The 20,845-nt window shown below is 45.0% G+C and overlaps 1 protein-coding gene and 1 non-coding gene across 2 annotated transcripts in view; both read left to right on the top strand.

The window, feature by feature from the left end:
• LOC148526612 (dehydrogenase/reductase SDR family member 4-like) overlaps positions 1 to 20,845 on the top strand; it is a 42,112-nt gene that overhangs the window by 7,984 nt on the left and 13,283 nt on the right. Inside the window, exons 2-5 of the mRNA XM_088470241.1 lie at positions 11,102 to 11,265; positions 12,424 to 12,601; positions 15,176 to 15,277; positions 16,842 to 16,912. Coding sequence (XP_088326367.1) covers positions 11,126 to 11,265; positions 12,424 to 12,601; positions 15,176 to 15,277; positions 16,842 to 16,912 — 491 coding nt within the window. The 5' untranslated portion in view covers positions 11,102 to 11,125. The remainder of the gene's footprint in view (positions 1 to 11,101; positions 11,266 to 12,423; positions 12,602 to 15,175; positions 15,278 to 16,841; positions 16,913 to 20,845) is intronic.
• Positions 20,694 to 20,808, top strand: LOC148526613 (U5 spliceosomal RNA). Its single transcript, XR_015878242.1, has one exon. It is a non-coding gene; the product is annotated as a U5 spliceosomal RNA (small nuclear RNA).

Below are 20,845 nucleotides of genomic sequence, written 5' to 3'. Positions count from 1 at the left end.
ATGCACTCTCCCTCCTCCCCATGCCTCCACCCCACCCCTGAGATGATCTCCAAGTGGCATTGGCGTTCTCAACATATTTACTTTTGCCATTTCTAGTCAGCATTGTTTTACACACAACTTTTAAACTTAAACCCACCATGTCCTCCTTAAAGGATGCCACGGACTGTATGGTGGAAATCTGCCTGAAGTCCGTTTATTCCCTCGCGGGGGGGGGCAGCCAGGCCGGCTATGGCCATTTGTTGGGTAGCCAGAGCTATGGAGCGCTGGGCTGATGGTTTGGAGGCGTCTTTCGATTCCGACTGTTCGGCTAAACAGACCGAGTTGATAGGCAATTTCCGGGATTCGGCCACTTCCATTAACGAAGCGGCTTTAGATATCAGTACCCTGACTTCCCGGGTTTCTTCGGCAGCTGTGGCGGCTCGTCGCACCTTATGGTTTGCGATCTTGGAAGGCGGACGCTGATTCCAAAAAGGGTTTGGAAGCTTTGTCTTTTAATGGAGAAGTCCTATTTGGTCCGGATCTGGACAAAATTGTAGCCACGCTGGCGGCAGCCAAATCGGCATGTCTCCCGTCTGCTGCGGTTCCTTCCAGTTCAGGTACGTCGGCCTTACAGGGCCCAGGGTAGGCCTAAAGCACAGTCCTTCCCCCGTCAGGCTGGCCCCCAAAAATCGGCCAAGCCCCGGAAGTAGGCCTGGAGTACCAGACGTCCGGCCCCTAAGTCCGATGACAAACCTGCGGCCTGATGGTCCGGGCCTCCCTTTGGGGGATCCCAGAGTGGGAGGCCGTCTGCTGCAGTTCGCCCAGTGTTGGTCGGTTACCACGACAGACACTTGGGTTCTCGAGGTGGTTTCTCACGGGTATGCCCTCTCCTTCCGGCACAGGTCCCCGTCCCGTTTATTCACCACGGATCTTCCATCAGACCGGAACAAAGCCATGGAACTGCAGAAGGTTTTCCACACTATGCTCCTGGCTGGAGTTATAGTGCCTGTTCCATTCTCCCAGAGGGGCCAGGGTTTCTATTCAAATCTGTTTTTGGTGCAGAAACCCAATGGGTCGTAGCGTCCGATCCTCAACCTCAAAGCACTCAACAAGTCCTTGCGGGTGCCGCGGTTTCAGATGGAGACCCTATGGTCCATCATCCTGGCGCTGGAACCTGGGGATTACATGGTGTCGTTGGACATACAGGACGCTTACCTGCATGTCCCTATTCTTTTACGCCATCAACAGTTCCTCAGGTTTGCAATCCGCAACGATCATTTCCAGTTCCGGGCGTTACCTTTTGGACTGGCGACAGCACCACGTGTGTTCACCAATGTTATGGCGGTCATGGCGGCTTCCCTGCGGCTGCAGGGAGTCCGCATGTTGCCGTACCTGGACGACCTTCTGTTGGTAGCAGGATCTCCAGAGCTGCTTCTACGCCACTTGGACCTCACGATTGCGGTACTCCAATGGCACGGCTGGTTAATAAACTGGCAGAAGTCCACCCTGATCCCGGCTCAGAGAATTCTGCACCTCGGAGCCTTATTGGACTCCGGACAGCAAAGGATCTTTGTGACGAGGGAAAAGATCTCTGCCTTACAGTTGAGGGTGCGCAGTTGTCTGCAGAGTCGCCGGGTGTCTCTGCATTCGGCAATGAGGTTACTGGGCTCCATGGTGTCCGTATTCGACATGGTGGAATATGCCCAGTTTCACTCCAGACCTCTGCAGCAATTGATCCTGTCCAAATGGAATGGACTGCCTCAGAGTCTCAAGTCCCAGACGATAGTGCTCACTCCGGAGGTTCGCCTGTCCCTTGCCTGGTGGTTGCAGACGACCCATCTCAACAAGGGTCGTCTGTTTTGGGTGGCGAACTGGGTCCTCTTGACGACAGACGCCAGTCTTCGGGGCTGGGGAGCGGTCTCGGGTCCACACTTGTTCCAGGGCAGATGGACTCAGGCGGAAAAGGAGCTTCCGATAAACATCTTGGAACTCCGCGCCGTTTTCAGTGCTCTCCAGCAGGCCCATCGGGTTCTCCACGGTCATCCGTGCAGGTCCAGTCGGACAACGCCACCAACGTGGCCTACATAAATCGGCAAGGAGGAACCCGAAGTTGGGCGGCACTCGTAGAGGTGTCCCGCATCCTGATCTCAATCTCCCGGCCATATCAGCGATGTTCATCCCGGGAGTCCTCAACTGGGAGGCCGACTTTCTCAGCTGCCAGGACGTTCATCCGGGGGAATGGTCTCTGCACCAGGACGTCTTTCAACTTTTGGTGGACAGGTGGGGTCTTCCAGAGATCGACCTCATGGCGTCACGGCACAACAACAAGTTGCCGGTGTACGGGTCTCGCACAAGAAATGAAAAGGTGTCTCTGGTGGATGCTCTGTCCGTCCAGTGGACGTTCCGGTTTGCCTATCTCTTTCCTCCGTTTTCCCTTCTTCCACGGGTAATCCGGAAATTCAAACAGGAAGGAGGACGGCACTGGTTCTCAGACCTTCAGGGTCTGTCCGTGGACATCCCTCTGCGGTTGCCACTACGACCGGACCTACTGTCTCAGGGTCCTTGTCTTCACCTGGACCTGACTCGGCTGTCTTTGACGGCGTGGCTGTTGAGACGGCCATGTTAAGGTCCAGGGGATTTTCCAGCTCTGTAGTACGCACTATGCTGAGAGCTCGGAAACCGGCTTCTGCAAGGATATACCATCGTGTGTGGCATACGTTCTTCCAGTGGTGTCGACCGAGAGATTATGCACCTCGGGAGTTCCGTCTGTCTAGAGTACTAGCCTTCCTACAGGCGGGACTAGACTATGGGCTTTGCCTTGCTTCTTTAAAGATGCAGGTGTCTGCTATGTCTGTCTGGTTCCATCGTAGGATTGCTACAATCTCTGATGTGCGCACCTTTATGCAAGGTGTTTCTAGAATTCGGCCGCCATTTGTTCCACCGGTGGTGCCTTGGGATTTAGCTGTGATCCTGAGGGCTCTCCAGGGACCGCCGTTTGAACCACTGTGCTCAGTGGATCTCAAATGGCTGACAGCTAAAAGAATTTTCCTTCTGGCCATCGCTTCAGCCAGACGTGTTTCTGATTTAGGGGCTCTCTCTTGTAGACCCCTTTCTTGATTTTTCATGGGAACAGGGCGGTGCTGCGCACTCGTCCTGATTTTCTTCCCAAAGTTGTTTCCCGTTTTCATTTCAACGAGGAAATAGTTGTGCCGGCTTTTAACTCACCTGACCTGTCGGTGGGTGATGCCACTTTGGACGTTGTGCGGGCTTTAAAGATTTATGTTGACCGCACTTCTTTATTTAGGAAGTCGGACGCCTTGTTGGTCCTCTATGGCTTCCGTAAGAAGGGTTGGCCTGCTTCAAAGCAAACTTTGGCAGCTTGGATCCGTATGGCCATTTCAGAAGCTTATCTTCATGAAGGCCTGCCGGTTCCATCCTCTGTGAGGGCTCATTCCACTAGGTCTGTGGGTCCTTCGGGGGCAGCTCGACATGGTGCCTCTGCAGTCCAGATCTGCAAGGCTGCCACGTGGTCCTCGGTCCATACATTTGTGAGGTATTACGCGTTTGACACCTTTGCCTCTCAGGATGCTTCCTTCGGGCGGCGGATTCTCCTTTCAGCACAGGAGTGTCCCCACCCTTGAAGGATACTGCTTTGGGACATCCCCAAGGTATCCTGTGGATACCCTATGGACCCTGAAGTAGAAAATATGAGCTATGGTAAGAACTTACCCTTGTTATCTCTATTTCTACGAAGTCTATAGGGTTCCACAGGACTGCAGCCCATCTGTCGCACCTGTGCTGCAGATGGGCTTTACTCTGGTCACCGGTTTTTCCGTCTCCCTCTGGTGACAATGTGATTCTTGTGTGTGTCCAGATCTTTTTTTTTTCTCTCTCTCTTTTCCTTATCCTCCTCCGGCCTATGGCTTGGTACGTAACTGAGATGCCTTGGCTCGAGGGCGGGGTATAGGAGGGGGACCCTAGTGCATCCTGGGAGGCTGAAAACTTAACTCTATGGTGCCCGATGCCTGACGTCATCACCTATTCCCCAAGGGATCCTGTGGAACCCTATGGACTTCGTAGAAATAGAGATAACAAAGGTAAGTTCTTACCATATCTCATATTATCTCTACCCTTTGGCCTAGGGATGCCGCAAAAAAATTCTTAACCAATAAAGGTGCCATGAACTGAGAAAGTTTGGGAACCACTGAGTTAGGCTATTGAAAGCAAGGCTGGGTCATTAGGCCTAGGGACATTAACATGAGTAACCACAGGGCTCAGACCAAGGGAGAGGGGCAACAAAAGCACCTACTAACCAAGGGTCCATAATGTGTGGTAGGCATCTTTATGTTTATACAAAGCATGTCAAATAGAGTTGAGCATTAGTGTGATTGGGCGGGGGAAGGTTTTACACATTGTACATTCTAACACATATTGCACAAGGTAAACATACAATCGCATATAGGGCCATATTCATTTTGAAGCAAAATATCGGAATCGGCGATAATTTATCGCCGACGTCATTTTCGCCTATTTCAATTATCCCCGTATTCAATTTCAAAGACTTTTCGTAGGTTCAAAAAGTCTTTGAAAAAAAACGGGGATAACTTTTCACCACTGAAGTAGGTGGTGAAAAAAAGTGCAGAATTGGGGTTTAGGGGTGCAGGCTTAAAAAAAATAACCTGCACCCCTGGGAATGTCATTTAAAAATAAACTGTGTCAAAAAAAGTTTTTAAAAAAAATCGGGACACCTCAAAAAATGTACTTTAATTTTGGGATTAAAAAAAAAATAAAAAAAATTAGGGAACACACTTCTAAAAGAGCCAAATTAAATTCAGAGGGTCCCCAAGTATGCGGCAGGTGTTTTCATGTACCCCAAATTTGATAGGAATAGTTTTTTTCACAAAAAAAAACAAAACTAAGTGCTATTCTTCACCCCTTCTTCATAGCCGCAAATATGCACCTGCCGCGGCTATTAGAAGCCCCAACTTCCTTCAGCAGGTAAAATTGGGGGTACCCATAGTGACCCCCCACGTCTAGACACCTTTAGGGGGGTCCCTGTAATATTTCCCGAAAATTCCAGTTTTTTGTCGATACTTACCTTTCCGCCTGCTCCCGTTTTTGTTGATTTCTAATTGAATACGGGGATAAAGCGGGCGCGCACCCGATACTTTATCCCCGGAAAACCTCCAATGTTGAACGAAAAGTCCAGCATGGACTTTTCGCTCCCAAATTGAATATGGCCCATAGTGATTGTTTGCTTAGTGGGAATACATCCTGGACTGAAAACGCATCTTTGTGAATGCACACTCTCAGCTGTTTCTCTGTGGACACTAAGGGGCATATTCAATGCGGAAAAGTATCACACGCGTCCCTGCTTATCCCCTTATTCAATTACAAATCGGCGAAAACAGCACCTGGCGAAATGCAAACAGGCGAAAAGTGCTGTCAGATTTGGGGAGATCAGCCTGACGCCCCCTAAAGATGCACTGACATTGGAGATCACTATAAATATCCCAGAATAGGCCTGCTTAAGGTATTTGGGGTACTTAAATGCTCTCAATAGCTGCTAATTAGCGTCTTTGCACAAGTGGTGAAGAATAGCATTTAGGAGTGGTGAAAATAACTAGTCCCAGTAAATTTGGGGTACATGAAAATGGGCGCAAGCATGGTTAAAAATCTCAAAAGTTAGGTTTTAAAAAACGCACCTTCAGCAAGCAACTGCAATACAAAAAAAAACACCCCCATACTTGTAGACACCTCCAGTCTACTTCGCTAGTTTTTAAGTTTGTACCCCAACTTTGAACTTTTTCGCACCCTTTTTCAAAGTCATTTTTTGGGGTGTTCTTTTAATGTTTTTTTTTTTATTTTTTGATGCAGTTTACCTTTGGGGACCTGTCTTAAGGGTGCAGAGTGGTTTCCCCACCTTTGCACCCCAAAACCGCAATTCTGCACTTTTTTCGACAGCTGTTCATAGGCAAAACTTTTCCTCCGGGTACCTTGCATTGCGTTTCCGCACCGGCGAAAAGTCACCACAATTGAATACGGGGATAATTTTCTGCTGGCGAAATGACGTCACCGGCTAAATTTTTTCACCGAAAACGGCTTTTCGCCACTAATTGAATACGGCCCTTAATGTACATTTCCGGGTAGCAGCTGTGCGGGAACACTGTGAACACTTGCAAGAGAGAACCTACTCGTAAGTGTGTCATGCTATTCTGAGTCCTGTGTATGCATTGTGAAAGCCAAATTCAGATGGATTTCCTGCAGCTAGTGTGTGGTAGGTGTAAGTACCAATGTAATGATATTGGCTGCTCTCTTGTGCGTGAACAGGGGTGCGGTGCGATCGCATAGATAAGTACTCGTTTACGACGTGCATATAGTCACATTACCATTCTAATTGCAGTCCTACCGCATTCAGACCTGCATGTGATTCAGGATCATGCCCAGGATGACAATGTAAACAACTATAGCAAACATTCAGGTGCAATTTAATTTCTGTCTAGTGTTGCCTGGAGTGCTTTCCTATCCAGCAAAGTGTAGTTGCACACAATATTATAGATAAACAAATATTAAAATCAGGCAAAGAACCTGAGTACAACAGATTACACCACTGGTCGGGGAACAGAATTACCCCAACTGGGGTAAAAATGAAATTCCTGGGGGTAATGGCCGGACAGCCGGGCATGCATATTAATCATTGCATGCTCGGCTCTCCGTCCATTACCCCCAGGAATGGAGGTCACTGGCGCCGGTGCGGCGCCAGCTACCTCTAGCCCGGCGCCACAGGGAGGCTCTTTGCCAGACGCCTGCTGAGATGTTATTACCAGCGGGCGCCCGGCTCCTTCCCTGCAGCGCCGCATTAGCCTGAGGCTGGAGTTCTCTTCTGAACTCCAGCTTCCGGCTCTCCTCATGCGCACTATGGGAGAGACGTAATGACGTCTCTCCCATAGTTCCGAGGAGCAGCCGGATGGACAGGACGGCGGCGGATGCAGCAGCGGGGATTAAGATAAGTGTTTTGTTTTTTTTTCTTCTGTGTACAAGCGGCACTATAGGGGCACTACTAAAGGGGCATTATATTGGGGCACTGCTACAGGGGCATTATATGGGGGCACTGCTACAGGGGCATTATATGGGGGCACTGCTACAGGGGCATTATATGTGGGCTCTACTACAGGGGCACTATATGGGGGCACTGCTACAGGGGCATTATATGTGGGCTCTACTACAGGGGCACTATATGGGGGCACTACAGGGGCATTATATGGGGGCACTACTACAGGGGCATAACTATGGGAGCATTATATGGAGGCACTACAGTGGAATAACTACAGGGGCATAACTATGGGGGAATTATATGGGGGCACTACTATATGATTTCCCTCCCTTCAAATCAAGGGGGTAACGTCGGAGTATCTAAATATATTTTGGGGTAAAAGGTAAAAAAGTTCCCTGACCCCTGGATTACACAGATGATTTATTGTGTTGTTATATCAATAGAAGTATCGACAGTGCAAAAGTATGAGTGCCAAACCTGAATGAAGATGTAAACCAATGGTCTGCGTATTCAGCAAGTACTCATAGATTTGACCATAAGGAAACTGCCTAGAACAGAGTGGTACCTTTTATGTGCTCTTCAGTTAAAAAAAAAAAAATTCTCATATCTCATGTCAATTTTTATTATTTATTTAGTTTTTTACCCAAAAATTAAGTACATTGATCCATAGGACAGACGTCTCATTGGAGGATTGTGTTTTATGGATGGATTGTCTTAAAATCCAATATTAGAAAATAAAAAATATCCATCCCAAAATCAATTAACAATTTCCCAAAAATAACTAAATATGTTTATATACCAAATGAACAATCACCTATGCACCTGATTTCCTTTTCAAGAATATTACCATTACAATATTAACTTCATAATTGTATTCACATTAACAAAAATGCAGAAAGATATACTTAATCTGTAATCTCTGTTGTTGGCTTTCATCATGATGATGCAGAAACAAGGTTCTTTTTTTAAATAGCTACACGATAGAACACCACATCTTTACACTGCAATTCCTTTTTCCATACAACCTCACTTACATTTATAGAAAATACTAATAATTGCCCACGGCTTCTCCCACAATGAAATAGCTTCTACCAACACTTTTTTTATATTTGAGGTGTCCTAGTTGTATTGCTTGGCATAGGGGCCCTGTGACCAGCAGCACTATACAGACTGGTGGCAGCAGCGCCTTCACCCACCATTCACACCAATGCCACTGTGTGCCCTGTGCACGGAGTATGTAGCCTATCCTATTCACGTGAACGTGGGCCCAAAGCACCTCTCCCCCCACCCCTTACTGGCGGTGCGCATGGTGCCACACCTATCTGTTGCCACACCTATCTGTTGCCACACCTATCTGTTGCCACACCTATCTGTTGCCACACCTATCTGTTGCCACACCTATCTGTTGCCACACCTATCTGTTGCATTATTGACATCAGTACATTTATTTTTTTTGTTATTGCTCAGCTTTAACTTGACGGATGGAGATGAAACAAAATGCGGGTTATTTCTAGGTGTTTCCACTTCAAAATGATGCAGTTTTCATGAAAATCGGTTAAGTAGTTTTTGCACCAACTTAAAAAAAAAAAAGTAGACACAACTTTATTATAATATTAATATAGGTTTATCACAATATAACAAAAGGAATTTTACGATGATATTAGTTTGCCCACACAAACACAGCACTACAACAATATGATTGTGACACCAGTATCCAAAACACGACTAAGTAAACATTCTTGAGACCCAACACTGGTGCCAGTGCTGGAAAGGAACTCGTATTGAATACGCACTGTACAACTAAAAATGGTAGCGTATGAAACCATGTGGGTAGCGTGTCTCTAACCCCCAAAAAGAACATCTCTTACTGTAAGGATGTACAGGTATCCTTGGTTAAGAATCCCCCTGGCCTAGTACAAAGCTCCTACGAGAGAAACAAGGGACAAGACACAAAAACAGTGTGGTAACCACTAACCAGGGCTGTAGCCAAAGATCCAGTAAAAGGCACAGGAGACAAAACGCTGGTGACTGACCGAGGTTCATGTATTTAAGTGGGTCTTGAATTTAGAGGAGGCTGATTTCCAAACTCTTTTGTGAGCTCGTTGAGGTTCTTACCACCCGCTACTTCTGCATCCTAAAGCAGAATTATAGTGCTCTGAAAGTTCAGCTTCTTAAGCATGAAAACAGTCTTGTCTGGGGTTCTGGTGGACAACTCTTTGCTTTCAGACTGTACTTGAAGGAAAAAGAGGAAACCCCAATGATATGTGATCTAGATTTCTAATAAGGTTTGTATTCTATCCTGACAGTATTTCATCTTGAAGGAGCCATGGCTTGAAAAATGAATAGTTTTGCACCCTTGAATATGATCTCAATGCAAGTCCTTTCAGTATTTGCTCCTTAACCTTGTAGTAGTGTAGGGCCAGGACCCTTGTGGTGCTGGGGTCTTGTGGCCAGGGACAAAGGGACTGTTGGGGTGAGCCGGAATATGTAAAGAAAATTATTCTCTAATTAGGGACCTTCAATTGTCTCAGGGATGTTGTCTCATCTTAATACTTTTATCGACTAATTGAGGGAAGTTGAATAAAATATTTATATTTACGTTTTCTCAACTGGGTGTTGGGTTTTGTTGTAATGTATAAGGTAATCCAGAACTTCTACATTTTTAAAATAATAATTGCTTCTCTAAAATATATTAAGGTAAAATATTTATACACTTTTAGCAAGGTCATCACTGTGTGGTGCTGTCTATGTTTGATTCCTATATGGCAGAATGCTGCCTGTATTATAGAGCGTGGTGAGATTACCCAGTGGTGGTTCCGTGAGATCTGGAATCCAGGTGTTGCTATGTCTGTGCTGCCTGATAGCTGAAAGTCCTTCTACAACTTTCATACATTTAACCAGCAGATGGCACAAGCCAGTAAATACAGTACCATGTGCCAAATGGATAAAAACAGCTCTTAACATTCCTTATGTTTTTCTTGGTAATATGCTGTACAATATCTTCAAAAGCCAAGGGGCAAAATGTACTAAGTGGTGGGTTCTAAACCCCTGCGGTTTGGTGGCGGTTTGACTGTGGGTTCTATTCTGTTCTAAACCCCGAGGGTGTGGTGGCGGTTTTGCAGCAGTTTCTAAATGAAAGCCCTGTTCTATTCTAAAATGTGTTTTGACTGCGTTTTTGCAGTGGTTTTGGCCTTAGTAATTCTGCAGATAGCATAACCGCCACCAAACCGCCGGGGTTTAAAACCCGCCGCTTAGTCAATTTTGCCCACGGTCTCTAGAAGTGATCCAAATACTTCCTTCTAACTATAGTTAACTGATTTAGGCCCGTATTCAATTAGCCGCAGTAATTTTGCCGCCGTCGGTGGAATCTACTTTCCGCCTACATCGCGTGCTTTGGCCGCGGAAACTTATCAGGCGTGCCCCCGCTATTCATCGTATTCAATTTACTAACCACCCTGGATCCATCTTCCTGGACCTAATTGTTTGCCTGTGGACATTCCTGGAATTTTCTTTCATCTTCTAAGCTCTGGAATTCCTACAGAGGTCCACACCGTACAATTTGGAGGACTCCAAGTGCAGTATACCTACTGTATGTCAATAGGAGTATCCCCCTATCTGTACAAGGATCTGGTAATTATATTCAGTACAATAGAGCTTTACACTATATTCAGTGTGTGTCATTACATCACCCAGTGTCCTTGCTATTGACTTTATACATCTTCAACCATCAAAGTGACATTATTGTGTATATATCTTCCCCAATATTTGGCATTTCCACAGGAACAGGGAGTGTGTTGATGTGATCTGTACCAAATGTATACATTGGCTTGTTAACAAATATGATTTCTTATTGATCTTAGTGTTATATATTTTTATTAAAGTAAACCATGTGGTCTATATGATTTTACCAACAGTGTTTGTGAACAATTCATCAAAAGTGCCACTATATCTGTGTATATTGTATATGTCACATACATTTGTATTTGTGTAGATGTGGGTACTGATATGTGCAATGTACTTTGAACTTTTATCCCATTCTCCTGCCTTCTATTTATCTCTTTGTGTCAGGTGCAAAGTCCACTCTCCTCCTCCATGCTTCACTCGTCCTTGCACCGTTTGCTCTCTTCATCTGCCTGTCGTGGAGGATCTCACAGGATGTATAGCGTAAGGGGGGCTCAAACTCCTCCGAAACTCCAAGGCAAAGTTGCACTGGTCACAGCAGCAACAGATGGGTAATTCATATTCTGCACCAGACACTTCCTATGCCACTTGAATGTTTCCTGGTTGAACGTTGTTGTTTTTGTGAATGTTAAGCTGTGCACTTGTGATACCGGAAGCCAGAAGCTCCTTTGGATTGTTTATTAATTTATCTATTGCTATACCAACAGTCTAATGAAACCAGTGACTATCGTTTGGAGATGACATAAGCATTTAAGGCAGATCTGTACAAATATAACAGCACATTATACTTTCTTCAATTAATGTCTGCAGACACAGGACCTCATTCAGAGTCGGTCGAAGCGGCCGCACGGTCGTAAGGGAAAAGGGGCCGGATATGCAAATGATTCCCTCGCAAGTTGCGTCCCTAAGTTCGGATCGGTAGCTGGCCGACCAAGGGGAGGAAGCGGTCGGAATTCAAAAAATTATGCCCCCTTTTCGTACGCATTGCACGTCATCTCCGGGCATATAAGGATTCATCGAGACCATCGGGAACCATCGGAACTGGTCGTAGAGCTTAAGTTTGACCATACCCTCTCTTAAGCTCTACAATCATGTCAGTGTAAAAACCTCCCATGTCACATGTGCCATGACGCTACTTTGTTAATTATGCTCTCCCATAAACCGTATGCACTCCCATAAAACGCTGTTCGCATAATTAGGCACGCCTGCGTTCGGATCTCCACTCCCCCGTTTTCAAGCACCTTCCCCTGTTACCACCCACAAACGCCTCAATCTGTCACTCAAACTACCGACCTGGCTGTGTTCAAGGAGAGAGAAATTTCTGATCGTAGCGGCTAGTTTGCGCACGCGCATTGCGAACTGTACGCATGCGCAGTATAGCGAACATCGGTGGCGTGCGGCCGCTTCGACCGACTCTGAATGAGGTCCACAGTGTGGCTTTTCTGATACTATTTACATATTTGTTTAGGAATATGCAACAGTGTAACAATTAGCAAAACATCAGGTTTTCGCTGCTTTCTTTTTCTTGGTATCTATTAAAGGGTTGGCAATCCCTTAAAGCAGCAGCTTTACAAACATCTCTTTTTGCCTTGCGCCTAGGGTTATTTTCTATTAGTACCTTTTAAACTGTCACGTTACCTGGTAAGAGAATACCTGTATAGAAATTAAAATTGAGACAAGACAAAATATTTTCAAACCCTCTTCCACAGGATCGGCCTGGCTATTGCCCAAAAACTTGCTCAGGACGGAGCACGAGTTCTTCTGAGTAGTCGGAAGCAACAAAATGTGGATAATGCAGTGCGAAAACTAAAAGAGCAAGGACTGGACGTTGAAGGGACTGTGTGTCATGTGGGGAAAAGTGAGGACCGAGAGAGACTAGTAAATACGGTGAGAGCTTGATTCAAAGTATATTTACTCAACACTTTCACCTACAATCCAACAGGTGATGTTTTAGAACTTTCCTTTGTAAGGACATTTAGGATACTTATGGTGCATACACACGGTACCATCTGTACCATCAACGACTTGAAAAATATATTTCAAAGATCTCTATCGATCATATCATTATCGTTCATATCGTGCATTTACAGTGCCTCCAACCCACCAACGACCTGCGATGCGCGGGCACGTATGGACGATGAAGATATCGGCCATCGACTGTGCATGCAGGCCAACCTGGTCGACATCGACCAGGTTACTATAGGGACCGGCGATCGTTGATCGCGGGTCGCTGGCTGTTGTTGGTGGTGTGCTGGATGATCGATATCGATCATCCAGCACACCTGGGAGATCGTACAGCAATATCGTTATCATTGAAGGTCGTCCCGTGTGTATGCACAATCAGTGAGTCATCCTGCCACATCTCTGAAAAGGCAAAGTTGACAATATCATCCAAGTTGGCTTGAATGCATGGACGATGAAAGATATCTTTATCGTCCATGCGGGAACGTGCATCGTTGGTCGTTGTCAGGTTGGTGACTGCAAAAAAGTGAACGATAACGATATAAACAATATCGTTCATGAAAGTTGTACCGTGTGTACGCATCTTTAGATAAATTCACATGTGCATGGGCTGTTGTGGGCATTTGTGGAGAAGACTAAATGGTGAGACAGACAGTAATTCCATGTAGCAATTAAATGAAGTGTTTGAGACAAATCAGGAGAGGGGTTGCTGTACGTAGTAGAGTAAGTAGTGGATGATTATGACTAGGTAGTAGAGGTTATGGAGTTGGAAAGAGGTTGTGTTGAAACAAGACAAAATATTTTCAAACCCTCCTCTTCCACAGGATCGGCCTGTCTATTGCCCGAAAACTTCCACATAATGCTGTTTGTGGGCATTAGGAAGGTACTGTAGGTCTTTAAATGGTGTCAAATGGCTGATTTGTGATTTTAAAAAAAAAAAAAGCAAGAAATTATAAAAAAAACAAAACTTTTTTAGTTTCATCTCAAACGAATTGAACGAAATATGCAAAAAAAAAGTAGGAAAAAAAAGGTGATTTTTGGGGTACTTTTGAGAGCACCTTGAAAATTTGCAAAAAAAAATTATTATTATTTTTCAATAAAAAAAATATTGTAATTAAATTTGGGGTGACCTAAACTAACAAAAAAGTTGATTTTGGGGTAATTTGAGGACAATTTTTTGTTTACCCCAAAAATGACATGTAATTATTGGACTAATTAAGCTAATTGGAAACTTTCAATTGCCTAATTAGTCATTAGGGGTGGTGTCTTAGGGGTTCAGGACATTTTAACCTTAAAATAAAGATTTTATTTTCCATCTCTCACCCTCAGGTAGGTGCAAATGGAGAGATGCGAATTCAGTCTGACTGATTCAGTGTGAGTTGCTATTTAGATTGCAAAATGAATTCGCTATGCCAATTCCAAGAGAAAATAGCAACTCGCACCTCGCAATTCGCACCTAATTGGATTGACCTCCATAGTTGCTGAAATTACTTAATAAATTACAGTGGTGCTTGAAAAACAGGTATAACACTATCGGATTGAGTTAATGACAAGACCACTTTCCTCGCTTGTCCATGGACTATCTTCTTACTGCCCTTGCTGCCAATTCTAAATTATTACCTGCCACAAATGGAAATGTTTTGAAAAATGTATCATAGGGCCTATCTATATTCATCTAAACATTTTAAACTGGGCTTCACCTCCTCTTGTGTCTGCATAAAGTATGGTTCCCGCAGGGCAGATCTGTTTCATTGTCTATGGGGCTGTTAAAAGATTTTGGTTAAACATTGGGCATTTGCGAACACCTTCTTTGTCAACTATTCCCTCCTAATTGCAGAATGGGCTATTTTTGGCATTTTACAACAAGGTACCAGGGCTTCTGTAGGTGGTCCTAGACTGATTTTTGTGTTTTAGTGGAGCTGCTAAGAAGATTATTCTTCAGTTATGGATTCAACCAACACCACCATCCATGATGCTTTTTCTGGACAAATAATTTAAAAGTTTTCGTATTGATTGGGAGGAGGTCTCTCTTCAGAAGGAAAGCCACACTCAAAATCTCTTTGTGACCAGGGAAAGTTATATCGCTGTCCTCCTTGAACTGATCCAGCAATGCATTAGAAAATGCTTTCACACCATTACATGGTATGAGACTCGTCTTTGTGCGGATGACCTCCCCACAGTACTACCTCCTTGATTTCTGCCTACATGTACGGCCCTTGTACTACTTTTGATCCCACCGTACCTCGCTGAACACTTTGATATTATCATTTTGTAACTTTTATGTTTGATTAACTTTTTCTTCCTGCGATGTTCTTGTTTTATTTAAATGTATTTTTACTTTCCGTATTTACCAATTGATGTATGTTTGTCTTATGGACATTCTACAATAAAAATATTTTGAAAAAAGAAAAAAAAACAAGGTGGTGGAAAGAGAAGAGAAATGAACAGTGGTGGAGTTGGTTTGCTTTTCATGTTTCACAGTGTGATGGTGTTTTCTAGGCTGTGCAGAAATTCGGAGGAGTTGATATCCTTGTTTCTAATGCTGCAGTAAACCCCTTTTCTGGGAACATGTTGGATTCTACTGAAGAGGTCTGGGATAAGGTAGGTCTAACAATAACAAACTTCTCTGCAAGTAAATGCTTACATACACTACTTTATGTGTAAAATTATTATTGTTATCATTGTCGTTGAAGACACCACAGTGTTTTCCGCAGTGCTGGACAGTGGGAAAAACAGGGACATATAGGGTAGACAAATAAATACAGACATGAAAACAAAAGGTAGTGAGGTCCCTGCTAATGATAGAATTTACATTCTATTGGAAAACCGAAAAGCTAAGACAAGGGTTAAGGTGTGTGGTACAGAGTGGAGATTGGAACCGGATGGGTTTGTTTAGAGATGTGAAGGATAGGGCAAGGTAGGGAATTTCACAAGGGGGTAGCAGCTCAGAAGAATTCTTGTCGGCGGGAGTAATAGATGGTTATCATAATTAAAAGTACATAAAAGAGTAGCATGGATGGTGCAATTGTTAGCATAACTGCCTCACAGCACTGAGGTCTTGGGTTTGATTCCCACCATGGCCCTAACTGTGTGGAGCTGTAAGAAATTAGATTAGTCTTGCAGCAGCATTTATATTGGATTGAAGAATAGAATAGATAGGTAAGGGGGTTACCAGATAGGTGGTGGTTGCAGTTATTGAGATGGGAAATGATGAGAGAATTATTAAGAGTTTCGGTTGTTGTGTCTTAGGTAAGAAACGTGCGTATTCTATCAATATTTTTAAGACTAAGTCGTTCAAGCTAGCAGATAGACTTGGAGTGTGGAACAAAGCAGAGAATGTGTAGCACCAAGGCAGCCGGTTTGGGAGATTGAGGGCAGGGCTGTAACTAGGGGTGTGTGAGCTGTGGCGTCACGCAGGGCCCTGGGGGCAGCATCATCGCAGCCACATGGCACCTGCATTTTGGTTTGCCAGGTGCCTTGAACAGCACTCTGTAGACAATTACGCTGCTGCAGAGTTTGGACGCTCTGGCTACACAGCCTGTAGAGCCGCCTAGAACATCTTAAGGGTGCTCCAGGTAGTGCTCTACTTCCTGTTCCTTGGTGTGACATCATCCCGTCATGTGATTTGGGATGGAGCTGGCAGGGGGCGGCTGTCTCCACCACTTGTAAGACTCTCATTTTATAGCATACAGTACTAGGCTATTAACCTTGTGCTGCACCACATTTCTTCCTGTAAGGAACTAATGGTTTTTCTGACTGCTGACCAGAACAACCAGACCCATCTCATTTTATAGCATAATGGGCTATAAACCTTGTATTGCACTGTATTCCCTCTTGTGAGGAACTACTTTAATCCTGCTAAAAAAAAGCAACATTAATGTGTTTTCTTTCCCTCTGAAGGCCAATAATACAGCATTACACATAAGAAACTTTATAGAAAGTGTTTAATAACAGCTCATGTGCCAACATAAACAGAAATAAAATTGTGCAATTTTGCTACCTTTTTTTTTAATTTTAAACAGTAACATTAAAACATTAGATGTACACTTATTAAGAATGACTAAGATAGGCACCTAACCTATGATTTAATAATAATGGGGACAGAACTATTCAGTAACACTTCCTGCTCGATCTGTCACACCCCTTGCATTCTTTTTTTCCTTAGATTCTGGACATTAACATAAAAGCTGCATTCCTACTGGTGAAACTCGTGGTGCCCAAAATGCAGGAAAGAGGGTGAGGAGAGGATTATTGTTCACTTGATGAAAGATTAGTCTGGGATGTTGTTCAGAATTTATCTCTGACACTTCAAGATGATCTGAATGAAATAAAGTTATTTATGAAGAAAATATAACACATCACAGGTCGAAGTACATCCAGCTATCCAGGAGATACCAAGTTGTATTGTAAAGGGAGCAAATGCAATTTTCTGTCTACATGCAGGGAAAATACTGCCTGATTCTGCGTGTGGTGCACAAATAGGGAAAATCTTTGTTTAACACTGTGATGAAGAGTTGAGCTAGAATTAACTATAGACTGCTGGTCAACATGGTATTGCTAAGGTGTAAAATTACACCTTGTAGCTAAATTTACTTCTACTCTAAATGAAGCCCATCATTTTGGCTAAGGATTATATAAATTGCAGTGAAACACATAAGAGCCACTGGTTGTTGTCCATACATGTACAAGAGGAAGCCTCAGAAAAATGTTTTGTATCCACAATCTAAAGCTGGGTACACACTTGGTCGACTTGATGGCCGACTGGACGTCGCGCCGACCGAGCAGCCGATCCAAGTACATATAAATGTTTACCGATCGCCTGCTCGACATGTTGTCCTGATGTCACAGCTGGATCGGCATTTGAATTTGCCGGTCCTGCTGTGACGTCAGTCCCTGCAGCATGTGGCAGTTTGTGGGTCGCCTGTACACCCAGCCAGATGCGCCGATATATCTGCAGATATATTTGGCATTCACCGACGCGATATGTCTGTGAACGATGTCAAGGTACACATCCTCCGACGTGTTATATGTGATATATTGGCCGTTCGATTGAATGGCATCCTTATCGCCCTTTCGATTGAACGGCCAATATATCACCCAGTGTGTACCCAGAGTAACACTCATTAGCTGCCTTATAGTGAATATAAGAGATGATTTATGACTCTGGACTTTCAGTAAAAGTAATAACATCTGGATGCCATAATGATCAGTAACCGTTTTCACCTGATGAACTTAGCAGTCTGTAGAGGGACCACTATGTGCCTTAGCTCTTCTTACAGTCTCTTGGCATGTGATACCAGTACTGATTGACAGCAGGAAGTAAAACAGATTGTCAGTCACACATATGTCCCATACATAAAACCTGGAGTTGGTATCTCATGAATCACGATGTGTAAATGGTGGCTGCTTCTTTGATTTCGCATTACATCTAACGTTTATTTTAAAAACTAGGCAGGCAACTGCAGAGAAAAGGGGTGTTGCCGTAAAACAACCATTACTATGATTGCTTTCATCTTGTAAACCATACTACGAGTGTGGTTCAATAAATAAGGTAACAAGACCTCTCATTGCATAAATTTATCCAACTCGTGCATGCAGTACACGTATAATCAATAGTATGGCCTTGGTACAGATTATTTCTTCTTCATGCCATAGGGGACACAGGCATTACCATAGGTATAGGCTGGAGCAGGAGGAGTCTGGGCACCAACTAGTTAAACTTTTTCGCCCAGCAGCCCCGGCTCCATCTCCCCTATACACCCCATCCCAAGCCTCGGGCAGGCTAGTTTTAGTTTGGTGCCTTGCAGGAGACACGCACTGTCTAGTTTTTTCTGTTATTTTATTTAGTTTTATTTATACTTTGAGTGAGCAGTGCTAGACCACCAGGGAACAGGCAATGGGGCGCTTCTAATTAAATGGAATGGGGACAGGTAGGCTTTCTCCTTCATCCACTAGGGGACACTGGAGTTCAAGACAGTGGGGTATAGACGGTGGTAGAGCAGAGCCTGGCACTTTAAATAATTCTGAAGTGTGACTGGCTCCTCCCCCTCTATGCCCCATCAGCCCCAGTTTTTAGAATGTGCCCGAGAGAGCCGGTCACATAGGGCTGAGCTCCAGCCCACTCTTAGTATTTTTTCTTTTATTTTCCTTTATTTTAATTTCTAGCTTTCACAAAGCATTGAGGACAGGCTGACCGAGTACTGCGTCTGTCAGCCTGCTACATGGTGGCATCAGGTGACCCGCCACCACTAAAAAAAAAGAGTGCGTGTCGGAGTCCCAGGCACCCTGGCAGTAGCTCAGGGAGGACACGCCACAGCTTAATATAGAGGCTGTGTCCGTGCTTCCGAATGCCTAGCCGCAGCCCTGATGCCAGCAGTGGTAAGTATAGCTCTGTTCCCCTTATGGGGAACGGAGTTTAATCTGCGGCCCCTCCGCCCCCTCCCAGGCTCATGTGGTATATACTGTAGTATATCCCCTCCTGGAATCCTGTTATAACGCCGCTAGCGTTATTACAAGGGGCGGAGCTACCGCGCATAGAGCGCGGATACCTGTACAGGGAGACTGTTCAGACAGTCTGTAACGTTGCTGCCTAGCAGCATGCCTGATCCCTGCACGACTGAGCGCTGTCTTACTTTATAGAGCCTGACAGCGCTCTGTTTGCTGCTCTCACGAGAGCCGAATACTCCCTCTGCTCTATCCCCACGAGGAGGGAGCCTGCCGCGCCCCTCTACTCCCATAAGGGAGTCTACATTGCGCACCAATTGGCTGTATGGCGGGGCTTAGGGAGCTGCTCAGCGCGGCTGTTCCCTGCCGCGCTGGTGCTTGTAGAAGCACTGGCGCTGGCTTCTGCACACAGCCGCCGGAGAGCGAGGCTGTTACTCACAGCGCTCTCGGCTGCGGGATGCGGCGCCGGTGCTTGTATGAAGATTGCACCGGCGCTGTCTATTTCATTCCCGCTCCCCCACTCGCATTATGCCTACAATACATTGTTTGCGCCCCGCCCGCTTATTTATAGTAGGGGCAGAGTCTACTCCATGCTGGCGTGCACAGATGCCGCCATACTCCAGCGAGTATTATTAGCATATGCACCTGCCTTAAAAGGAGCCGGGGCTTATTGCCAGCATCTCCTGCATCCTTACTCTGGAGTTGTGTGGCGGGTGCAACCATTAGCAGGGTTGTGGGTTTTATTCCCAGTACGGCCCTAGCTGTTTGGAGTTTGTATATTCTCCCTGTGCTTGCATATGCGCCTCTACCGTTTTTTTCTTTACTTAAACCTACAGCACCTGGTCTTATTAGGTTTAACGGCACAACTGTGGAGTTTGTACTTTAACCTGCAGTCCTTATATAGATCTGGCTCTGCCTCATCTCGGTTATATTGCAAGTAGTTCCCCTACGGAACTGGGCAGTGTACTGGTTTAATATTATAAAAAGAAAAAAGGACCCGCCGCCACTATTATAGAGTGAGTGTCCGGGTCCCAGGCACCCTGAAGCACGGGGAGGAACATGCCATTGCCTAATATAGAGGTTGTGTCCATGCCACTTTGCCCACCACATATCTATCAGCGCCTACGGCCACACGCCCGATCTCGTCTGATCTTGGACGCTAAGCAGCGCCAGGCCTGGTTAGTACTTGGATGGGAGACCGCCTGGGTATACCAGGTGCGACAGGCTTATTACATTGAACATCTGGGGCAAATATGCTTGATGTGTAACAGAATAATGCAGTGTGTTTCTTGCATCTATAGCTGCCAGAGATCACTCTGCCTAAATAGTCGGGGCCACTGTTCTGGCTGCTGCCAGAAATTACGGTTATTGCATATCTTTAACCCAAGGTTAGCACAAGGGTGCGTCCCATCCCCAGGCTTATGCCTCACATTGGCTCGCCTTAAGAATGAGCCGTACTCTTCTCATGCACATATGTGGCTGCACATATGTTAAATCTCAACAGCCTTCGGTGCTTACCTTAGAAGGTATGCATCTGTGCATCTATATGGAATTATATCTTATTTATTCCCTTATACTCTGGTTACTCTTCAGATCGAATAAATCTTTCGTCTTTTACTAAAGATTTCCGTGGAAAGGAACAATCATGAGTTTTATGTAATTTTTTGATGCCCGGCAGCTGCTGGGCTGCACACACAAGAAGTAACGTATGGCCGTTGTAGTGGT

The sequence above is a fragment of the Taudactylus pleione genome, unplaced genomic scaffold, assembly GCF_031769625.1.
Source record: "Taudactylus pleione unplaced genomic scaffold, aTauple2 ptg000095l, whole genome shotgun sequence".
Classification (NCBI taxonomy): domain Eukaryota; kingdom Metazoa; phylum Chordata; class Amphibia; order Anura; family Myobatrachidae; genus Taudactylus; species Taudactylus pleione.
The sequence above is the reverse complement of the archived record's forward strand: the minus strand, read 5'-3'. Positions and strand labels throughout refer to the sequence as shown.